Source organism: Propithecus coquereli, unplaced genomic scaffold, assembly GCF_000956105.1.
Source record: "Propithecus coquereli isolate 6110/MARCELLA unplaced genomic scaffold, Pcoq_1.0 Scaffold86, whole genome shotgun sequence".
Classification (NCBI taxonomy): domain Eukaryota; kingdom Metazoa; phylum Chordata; class Mammalia; order Primates; family Indriidae; genus Propithecus; species Propithecus coquereli.
The window spans coordinates 4,902,012-4,913,298 of record NW_012154840.1 but is presented as its reverse complement, the minus strand read 5'-3'; the positions used below and the strand labels follow the sequence as shown (position 1 = coordinate 4,913,298).

The window sequence follows — 11,287 nt, the reverse complement described above, 5'->3', positions numbered from 1 at the left end:
TCATCAGATTGAGAGTTTTCCTTATATGCCTAATTTATTAAGCATTTTATCGTGAGAGTATGTTGCATTTTGTCAAATGCGTTTTTTGCATCTATTGAAATGATCGTATGGTTTTTGTCCTTTATTCTATTAATATAGTATATTACCTTGATTGATTTTTGGATGTTAAATTAGCCTTGCATTTCTGGGACAAATAACACTTGGTCATGCCATACAATCCTTTTAAAATGTTGTTGGATTCAGTTTGCTTGTATTTTGCTGAGGATTTCTGCATCTATATACATAAGAGATATTGCTCTGTAGTTTTCTTGTGATGTCTTTGGTTGTGGTATCAGGATAATACTGGCCTCATAGAATGAATTGGGAAGTTCCCTCCTCTTCTATTTTTGGAAAAGTTTGTAAAGTATTGGTATTAATGCTTTTTAAAATATTTGGTAGAATTCAGTGGGAAAGCCATCTAGGCCTGGGTTTTTCTTTGTGTGATTAAATTAGTAATTTAATCTCTTTATTTGTTGCAGATCTATTTGGATTGGCTATTTCTTCTTGAGTCAGTTTTGGTAGTTCATGACTTTCTATGAATTTGTCCATTTCATCTAAGTTTTCTAATTTGTTGGCATACAGTTAATAGTACTCTTTTACAATCTTTTTTACTTTTGTAAGATTGGTAGTGATGTCCTCCTTTTCACTCTTGATTTTAGTAACTTGAGCCTTCACTATTTTGTTACTGGTTAGTCTAGTTAAAAGACTTGACAATTTTGTTATGTTTCAAAAAAAAAAAAACTCATGGTATTGTTAATTTCACTACTGATTTTCTATTCTCTATTTCAATAGTTTATGCTCTAATATTTATTATTTATTTCCTTTTGTTTGCTTTAGGTATAGTTTGTTCTTCTTTTTCTAGTTTCTTAAGGTGGAAGTTTAGGTTATTGATTTGAGATATTCCTTCTTTTAAAATACAGGCATTGCAACTGTGAACTTCCCTCTACCAACAGCTTTTGCTGCATTCCATGTGTTTTTCTTGTGTTTTCATTTTCATTCATCTCATTTTCTAATTTCCCTTGTGATTTCTTCTTTGACCTTTATTTAAAGCATGCTGTTTAATTTCCATATATGTCTGAAGTATCCACGTTTCCTTCTATTACTGTTCTATTTCCAATTTTGTTCTTATTGTGGTCAGAGAACATTTCTTGTATGATTTCAATCATTTTAAATTTATCAAGGCTTCTGAATGTGGCCTTCTAGATCCTCGGGTGGCCTTTTGACTGAATCCAAGTTTTACAGAACAAATCTTTTTAATAAAGGATTAGTATAATCTTTAATAAAGGGATTTGTTCTGTGAAGTTTGAATTTGGCCGAGGGGCCACACTAGGGATCCGGAGGGCCACATGTGGCCTTGAGGCCACAGGTTCCCCACTCTTTATTTCCTTGTTGATATTCTGCCTAGTTGTTCTATCCATTATTGAAGGGGGGGGCCTTGAAATCTCCCACTATTATTGTTGAATTGTCTATTTCTCTCTTCAATTCTGTCAGTTTTTGCTTTATCTATTTTGATCTGTTCTTAGGTGAATATATGTTTAAAATTGTTATATCTTCCTGATGGATCCTTCAATCATTATATGTCCTCATTTCTAGTAACTTTTACCTGCTTTAAAGTTTTGTCTCATATTAGTACAGTCACTCCAACTCTTTTCTGGTGTTTGTGTAGTGTATCTTTTTCCCCATCCTTTCACTTTCAACTTATTTGTATCTTTGAATATAAAGTGCATCTCCTATAGACACCGTCTAGTTGGACCTTGGTTTTTTAAATCTAATCTGACAATCTCTGCCTTTTGATTTGACTGTTAAATTAATTTTTATTTAATGTTATTATTGATATGGCTGGGTATACATCTATATGTCTTCTATTTTGTTTTTTTTTCTATATGCTTCATGTCTTTTTTCCCTCTGTATTCCTCTTTTATTACATTCTTTTGTGTTACATGGATATTTTCCAGTGTAACATTTTGATCCCTTTAATGATGTTTTAAGCATATTTTTTAGAGTTACTTTTCTTAGTGGTTGTTCTTGGGCTTACTATATTTTAACTTACCAGAATTTACTTCAGATTTATACTAGTTACAGAGAAACACAGAAACCCTACTCCTTTCCTCTCCCTCATTTTTCATACTATTATTATTATATATATTACATCTCCATGTTATAAACCCAATAATACATTATTATAATCATTATATTATGTGATCTTATGTCTTTTAAAAAAGGTGAGAGAAGGGCACACATATATGCATAGTTCGTTGTATTAACCTTCTTATATACCATTTCTGGCTCTCTCCATTTCTGACTGTAGATTCGAGATATCATCTGGTGTCATTCCTTACTCCAAGAAAGCTTTGTTCCTACCCCACACAAAAGAATAATATACATATTGTTTTATGTGGCTGTTTTATGCAGTCAGGAGAAGAAAGGAGAAGAAACATTCTATTATACTGTCTTTTGTAAGTACCTACATGATTACCATTACTGGTGTGCCTTATTTTTCATGTGAATTTGAATTACTGTCTGGTGTCACTTGCTTTTTACCTGAAAAACTTCCTTTGTATTTCTTGTTGTAATGCAGGTCAATTACCAATGAATTTTCTTTTTATTTGTCTGAGAACATCTTTATTTCGCCTTCATGTTTGAATGCTAGTCTTGCTGAATATTCTTGGTTGATAGTTTTTTTAAATTTCAGAAATCTGAATGTCATCACTCTGTCCTCTGGTCTTCACTATTCCTGATGAAACTTCACCTGTTACCCATATTGGGGTTTCCTTGTATATGAACGAGCCATTTTTCTTTTACTGCTTTGAAGATTTTCTCCTTCCTATCTTCAGCTTGTAACGTGATTATCACGTGTCTGGGTGTGGATCTCATTGTTTATCTTACTTGGCATTTGCTGAGCTCCTTTGATGTGTAGATTAATGTTTTTCATCAAATTGAGATTTTTTTGTCCATTTCTTTGAATTTTTTTGTCCCTTTCTTTCTTCCTGGTACTCTCCTTATGCATATGTTGATACACTTAATGGTGTCTCACATTTCTGAGGTTTTCTTCATTGTTTTTTAACCCTGTTCTTCAGAACTACATAATCTCTATTGATATCTAGCTTCAAGTTCACAGATTCTTTCTTCTGCCAGCTCAAATATACTATTGAGTTCCTGTGGTGAATTTATCTCAGCTATTGTACTTTTCAATTTCAGAATTTACATTTGGAGACACACACACACTCTCTCTCTTTGTTGATAAATCTCTTGTCTGCTACATCCATCCTCTGGGCCCCTTCTAAGGCAGTGTTTATTGTCTTTTTTTTCCTGTGTATGGGTCACACTTTCCTGTCTCTTTGTATGTCTTGTAATTATTTTGTTGTAAACTGGACATTTTAGATGGCATCTTACAGCAATTCTGGATTCTGATTCTGCTTCCCTGGGGGATTTGTTGTTTGCTCTGTTGTTTATTTCCCCTGCAGTGTGCAGCCTGATGTTCTATCTTTTAGTTCAGCTATCTAGGGGGTGTCCCTGGGTTAGCACAAGGCATTCATCGTCCAGTAAGATTTTTACTTTACCATTGGCTGTGTGTGTGCTTGGAGGCTGCTATCAATAGTTTAGAGTTTACATTTGACCCATGTTCACTAAGGATTTGTAGCTTCGAGGTTCCCTCTCTGATCATTCTAAGAGGGCACAACTTTGGACATACACATAGCCTTCCAGATTGCCTGGGATAAGTGTGATTTTATTTTTAAGGCGGTGTTCTCTGGAGTCACCCCTAGGTCAGAGAAGCTTACTCTTCAGTGAGTGTTTGGCCAAAGGTTGTCTTTAAGCTCTTGTGTCAGTGAAGCTTTTGCCCAGTGTTGATGGGTCTGCATGTATTGGAAAATGCTTTCAAGTCTGTCCCATGTTCTGCTCTGATTGTTGGGAGTGGGTGCAGTCCAGCCATGCACACAGCCTGTTTGACCCCCAGAAGGGTTTTGATTGGCTCCCTTTCATTTTCTATTAAACTTCTGGCTGCTTTGCTTGTGCCAGCTCCTCCTAATTGATCTCCGCCAAGATCACCGTTGTTTTTGACAACACCCATAGGGACAGAGTTCTTCTTGCTCTGTTCCAAATGAAGTCAGTCCCCACAGAAAAAGCAGTGGAGTTCTTTATCTTTATTGCATGCTTTCTTTCCCTTGGGCAGAACCTCTTCATCACTGAACTGGAGCTGGGGGTGGGGCTCATTTTCCTGAAGTGAAGTCACCACTCTACTCATGGGCAATGGAGTGGGGTGTAAGACCTTAGTATTTACCAGTTTCCCTCTCTTTGAGTGAAACCTCCAACCTATGAGAAAGGTGGGGTTGAAAAAATCAGGGTTCCATTATTTTCAGCCTGTGTAAGGAATAAAGCTTTCATTATAAGGGGGTCAGTGGGGCGAAGGCTGGGTGGCAGAGGAGATCTTCAGTCCTTTTGGCTATACCTGCCTGGAATAGAGTTTCTGCAACACAGGGTTGGCGGCAGATAACAAAGGCAGAAAGCTGCCTGTCAGGGTCAAACTGTAGGCCCAGACTGGGAGCTGAGGGAACAGGGAGCCCTACCTACCCCATCATCTTCACCATACCTGCCCAGAATAGAGCATCCAGGGTGGAACACTCAGGTAACACTGGGTGGGGGTGGGGGAGTATGGCACAGGTTGTTTCTCAAAGGCCACAACTCTTGCTGTGCTTATCAAGATTTAAAAGATTGTCGGCCAGGCGTGGTGTCTCACGCCTGTAATCCTAGCTCTCTGGGAGGCCGAGGCGGGCGGATTGTTTGAGCTCAGGAGTTCGAAACCAGCCTGAGCAAGAGCGAGACCCCGTCTCTACTAAAAATACAAAGAAATTAATTGGACAACTAAAAATACATAGAAAAAATTAGCTGGGCATGGTGGCACATGCCTGTAGTCCCAGCTACTCGGGAGGCTGAGGCAGGAGGATCGCTCGAGCCCAGGAGTTTGAGGTTGCTGTGAGCTAGGCTGACGCCACGGCACTCTAGCCCGGGCAACACAGTGAGACTCTGTCTCAAAAAAAAAAAAAAGAAAAAAGATTTAATAGATTGTCCTGAATGAATGTTTCTCCATTTCCATTTCCTATATGTCCTTAGGACAATTATCAGAGACTTTAAATGATTGCTTTTTTAAAAACAATTTTTACCAGTTAAAGTGTTGTTTTGCCAGGGAAAGGGTCTACTGAGCTCCTTACTTTGCCATTCTGGAAGTCCCGCCCTTCAATTTATTTTTTAATATAACTTCTGAGTGGAAATGTGGTACAACAGGAGGAATGGACTGGGGGTCAGGAGCCAGGGTTTTCATCCCAACTTGGTCTCTAGCAAGCTCAGTACTTCTCCTGAAGTTCAGTTTTCTCATTTGTAGAATGAGGGAATTGTATTAAGTGACCCCTAAACTCCTTCCAAGTTTAAAATCTTATAATTTTATGAAATAGAAATGCAATAGAAAGTCATCAGTGAAAAACACTCAACTGTGGCTGTGTAAGAACACAAAAAAATGAAAACAATCCACTGATGTTTTTTTAACCAAAAATGTTCCAACCTGTTTTTAATTAGAACATGCACTTCATTTCCAACTCTTTCCAGCTAACCAAAATGCTAGTTTATTGCACAGTTTGCAGTCAAGACATTTCTCCGCCCTTCTTTCTTAATCGTTAGAACTGAGAAACTGGGGGCAATAGAAACTTGCCTTTCAATGATTGGTCATCAAAAATATGACAGCTTAATGCTAACTGAAAGCACTATAATTTGCTACCATTTTACCCACATTATGAGCTCTGCTAACAATTACCTTCTCTCTGAAACAATTCCAAGTTTTCACCTTCTGCATATGGCTGTAAGGCCATATGCCCAGAGTAACCATTAATTATCTGTACTTATTCTGAGTGCATGAATTACAAAATATTAGTTTTCCCTGGGCACTGCAGAAAAGAGTGGCTTCAGTGGGATACCCATTTCTAATCACAAAGACACATTTATTTAATAATGATTATCTACACAGATTGCTATAAACAATAAAACTGTGGTTAAGGGCCTCTCCTGGCTGGGTTGTTTTAACTAACCAGTTTAACAAGTTTATTTGACTTAATATTGTCATTTACTATATAATTTACATTCAAAATCTATATACTCAAAGAAGGGAAAGAAGGAACCTTTCTATAATTTAAAAAAAACTACAATTGTAAACATAATTAAATGCTTTCAACTACTAATCTATAATAGAATATCCTGTAATAAAGCTGCCAGGTAAGAGAATTGTGAATATACGCTGGCAAAAGTTGCTACTCACTGACACATTCAGCAAGCGGGAAGGATAAGAATAAGATGCCAGTATGGACAAAGTGATCCAGAAACAAGGAATCATACAATCTTTAAATACCTTGCCTTTAAAGCAAAATATATTTTTAAAACAATCATCTTCGCAAACTGAGCTTTGTCAACATCTAAGGGAAAGACAAAATTTTTTCTTAAGATATATAAAAGGTGCAAATCCCTGTAGAGGAAAAATAAATGCAGATCTTGAGCTTGTTCATGTCCAAATGCTAAGGCCTCTTTCTGATTCTCACAAGTGACCCTCAGACTTGAGCTGTTAAAAAATTTCCAAATGAGCCCATCTGCTCGCCAAGATATTTCTATGTTAAGAACCTTCAGTAAGGCATCTGGCCCAGTTTTTATAATCCCAAATTACCTTGGTTTCAATTTAATTTTTGTAAACCGGGATTCCCTTAGGAATAAAGTAAAATTTTCAATCTTTAAAATAAAGGGATGTAAGAAATAAAACCCTATCACCTTGTTCCATTTTCAGAGCCTTATTCTACAACTGTAGGTTATTCATCCTAATACATTAAAAAACATTATGTTACAACACTGATTTGGAAATTTATAAACTTTATCCTTTTGTGTGAGTATGTAATATTGTAATGTAAAATTAGTAGATTATAATTAAATGCCCTTTTTCTTGGCATTTCCTCTGAATGAATCATCCTAGGAGGCTTTTCTTTCATCTTAATTTGTCTATATTTCCCTGTATAGAACCACCTTAATATGATGTGATTAAGAGAAATGTCTTTAAGACTCAGTTATGGCCCGTACAATAACCGTTTTTCAGGCTATTTAAGTTTTTATTAGCTGAAAATAATAGTTAATGACCACAATGGCCTAGGGATCACCTGTAATCATATGCAAAGAAAATAGTTTTAAATCTCTTAGTGGGGAAATTATTCACACCCTGAAAACATTCCTACCCTTGTAGGACTAAATGTTCCTCATATTACAAAATAACTTACTTTGAACACTACTATTCACACTTCAAAATGAACTATAACTGACAGTTACTTCAATCTTACCTGCTTGTTTATGCAACTAAGCTAAATCTTTTCCATCAGCATCATTGGAAATATAGAAGGAATTAACATAGAAGCAAAATTTCTATTTAGACATTTAACCATATTTCCAGTAATGCAGCTGATTTATTCAAGGGAAGTGTTTTTTTTCCCCCTCAGAAGAACAATTTCTTCAGAGTAAGAAATGTCAAAAACAAAACAAAACAAAACAAAAACCTAACCCATTTTGCAGTTGATTATGCATCTCAGTGTTAACTCCTACTTTAAAAGTGAGATCCTACATTGCTTACTCTGGTATCAAAGACCATGAAATACTGGCTTCATGTTACTTATCAAATTGCCTTTATATAACAAAAGTGGACATCCAAGTTAGATAAGTTTAGATATCCATCCATCAATATCAACAATACAAAACATAAAAAAAAATTTCTTCCATATCGAATTATTATTTAAAATACCTTAAAACCATAAACCAATAAAATAAGTACTCAGGATCTTTTCTGAGAAACAAAACCTCAGTGTATATGGTTACGTGGTTATTTATGAGATGCAGAAGTTTTCAAACCGAATGATTACTACCAAACAAATTAAAGCAAATTCATATTGGAAAAGAAAAGAACTTTCTAAGTGAACATACACCAACATTTTAGTTATTTCTAGTAGGTAAAACTTTTTTTTTCCTGTTTTATTTTCCCAGCTAAAATTTGATTATATTGTTTGGGTTCTTCCTTGTTATGTTAGGCTTAAAGAAACTCATTAAATTACTAAAAAGGAAGGTAAGACCCTGTAATAAAGCGATTCTGAAGCATCAACACAGATTAAGAGTCCTGATCATCTAAAAGGGTATATATATGTAATACTCACCTAATTACCTAAAGGTCTTTAATGGTTTTTTAAGTGGACATTGATTTATACACATGTGAGCATGTACATGTACATACATGTGCATGTACAACATCCCATTTACTTGTTTCTTTGTATAACTTCAGATAGCAAAAGCAGTGAATTTAAGATAGAAATAGAAGACATTAACTTCCTAAGCTTTTTAGATCCCTCCCAGTATAGCAACTCTCAAATTGCATCAGGGTTTGTAAGTCTTTGAAGAAAAATGTGGCCAGACACGATAGCTCATGCCTGTAATTCCAGCACTTTGGGAGGCCACAGTGGGAGGATCACTTGAGGCCAGGAGTTTGAGACCAGCCTGGGCAACGTAGACCTCATCTCTATAAAAAAAAAAAAATTAAAAAAATTAGCTGGGTGTAGGGGCACACACCTGCAGTCCCAGCTACTTGGGAGGCTGTGGCAGGAGGATCACTTGAGCCCAGGGGTTTGAGGTTCCAGCCTGGGCAACAGAGTGAGACCCTGTCTCAAAAAATAAAAAATAAAAATAGAAGTAAAATAAAAGAAAGAAAATGTATAAATTTTGGTCCAAAGCAAAAAAAGTGCCTCATTTTGGTGGAAACATAAAATTCCAGTCACTAGATGATAGTTACAGTGCTGCTTAATGATGAAGAATATTCTGCATACCAACATGACAATTAAGATTTTTCCTCCAAAAAGTACATAGTTGCAAATACTTCGAAAATTCTAAGTATATGTATCTATCAAGTAAGACACTGAATTATAAATGCATGTCTATTTCTGACAAGTTTTAACTTTAAATGTGTTTATAAATTCATTTTAACATCAATGAAGTATTTCACTTGGAGGGAGGAGGGAAAAGAAACAATGAACCTACACTATCCTCTTTTTCTTTAAGAAACATTTTCCCTCTAAATTGTTAACATAAAGGAAGTTTAACCAACTACAAAAATTTGAAAACCAATCTGATTTGTCTGGTTATGGATATCAAAGGAACGTTAGGCCTCAAAAAGGGTAATGCTAACAAAAATTATGCATTGAGCACAACCAGGGCAATAACAAGAAAATAATTTGGGGATAAATGCAGATACCACATTAAATAGCTTGTGAAAGATGTAAAACTCAAATCCCCTCTTAAGTAAATCTCATCTAAAAGAAGGATTGTAGAAAATGGGAATGTATGATTTTTTTTAATAAACAATTATGCTTCAGTGCAAATGTATAGTCCAAAACAAAAAAGAAAAGAAAAACGTCTCATGTGACTTAGCAGGAACAGTTTCCACAGCCTTTCACACTGTTGATAATTTCTTCTTGTAGTTTCTTCCTTTCCTCCTCTTTGGACACATTTTCTTTCTTTGCAACCCATTTGGGGTTATCATGGTTCTGCACACGGCTACTCTGTGTATGCCACATTTCTGAATAGATACTGCTAGGGTTAGCAAGCAAGCCATGGTGGGTACCACGTTCGGCTACCTTACCCTAAAAAGCAAACATACAGAAAGGTCATTTAACTAGCATAATAACTGAAAATACATAATACTTTCTAACTAAGAATTCTGAAGGATTTGCATTCATTAAAATACCTCTCCCAAGTGGTCGTCCACAGTATAAGTGGGAAAAACTTAGGTAGGAATGTCTTTTTCACTGTTGAGCTACCCAGTCCCAGTGAACAAACAAAAAGCTATGAAATTTCTAATACCATAAACACCATTTTACTTAAAGGAAATGAAATTTTAATGTTTTATTTTTAATTCTGGAGGGCAGAAAGGTAAAGTTAAAGGTATACGAAGGTGATATTTTCTGTAATCTGCAAATATTCAAATCAAAAGCACTGTTATTTATACAGGGATTTAAAAATAATATCCTGAAATCCTTATGTGTACTTTGAAATAAAAAAGATTTCATGAAATAAAAAAGATTTCATGAAAACGAGAAGTTTACTTCTTCCAGTAGCTATTTTTGTTAACAATGGTTATTAAACTTAACACTGCACAGATTTGGTATAAATTCCAAACTCTGATCTACAATTAATTTGTCTCTTGACAGCTATTGTTAAACATTCTGGGAGAAAAAGGAATTTTATCACTTTTACTGATACTCCTGGTGATAGAACTCTTACGATATACCCTTAAGCAAAATAACTGAAATTTGTCCATGCCTATGTCTGAGTACTTACATATAAGACTATACTGTTATTTCTTGATTTATTAATTTCTGGCATTATCTACTGACTTCATATTGTGGAAGATGGAGACTCAGCACTTATACTATCCACATTCCCACTGCTCCATTCTTCACTTTCCTAATAACATCAGTTATATCACAAATTGTGGTTCAGTGTTTACCTTAATATGACTAGGTAAGTACTTCCTGTTGAGCCAAGTATGTTCTGGGATTTTACACATATTTTCTCATATAGTTTTTTATTCTTCCTAGATTTAGTAACTTCATTTGCTTATTTTTCTATGTCAATATTGGAAATTTCTCCAAAGTTTATTGGAGAATTATAAAACCCTTCTGAATACAATTTTTTTCATAATCAACTATATTAGGTAATCGATTAGTTCATTTCCCCCCACTCCCTGGAGATATTGCTCTCAGAGCTTTTAGGTTCTTTTCTAGATCCTCAATTGTGAAATTTTATGATAATGTGCCTTGGTGTAGCTTTTTCTTTTCCTTTCCATTCATTGTGGTGGGTACTTGGTAGGCCCTTTCAATCTGAAACTCTTGCTCTGAAGTTCTGGACACTTTTTTGGTATTATATTATTCCTTTAATAATTTCCTCTCCTCTTTTTTGTCCTCGATAGAACTAACATCAGTCAGACCTTAGACCTCACAGACCAGGGTGGGGAACCTGTGGCCTTCTAGGTCCTCAAGGGCGGCCTTTTGACTGAATCTAAATTTTATAGAACAAATTGTTTTATTTTTATTAATACATTATGAGATGCAGAAGTTTTCAAACCGAATGATTACTACCAAACAAATTAAAGCAAATTCATATTGGAAAAGAAAAGAACTTTCTAAGTGAACAT

The 11,287-nt window shown here is 35.3% G+C and overlaps 1 protein-coding gene across 1 annotated transcript in view; it reads right to left on the bottom strand.

Annotated features, from left to right (window-relative positions):
- Positions 1-9,426: 9,426 nt before the first annotated feature.
- The window catches only part of ABCB7 (ATP-binding cassette, sub-family B (MDR/TAP), member 7), a 111,435-nt gene continuing 109,574 nt past the window's right edge, over positions 9,427-11,287 (bottom strand). Inside the window, exon 15 of the mRNA XM_012664078.1 lies at positions 9,427-9,734. Coding sequence (XP_012519532.1) covers positions 9,519-9,734 — 216 coding nt within the window. The 3' untranslated portion in view covers positions 9,427-9,518. The remainder of the gene's footprint in view (positions 9,735-11,287) is intronic.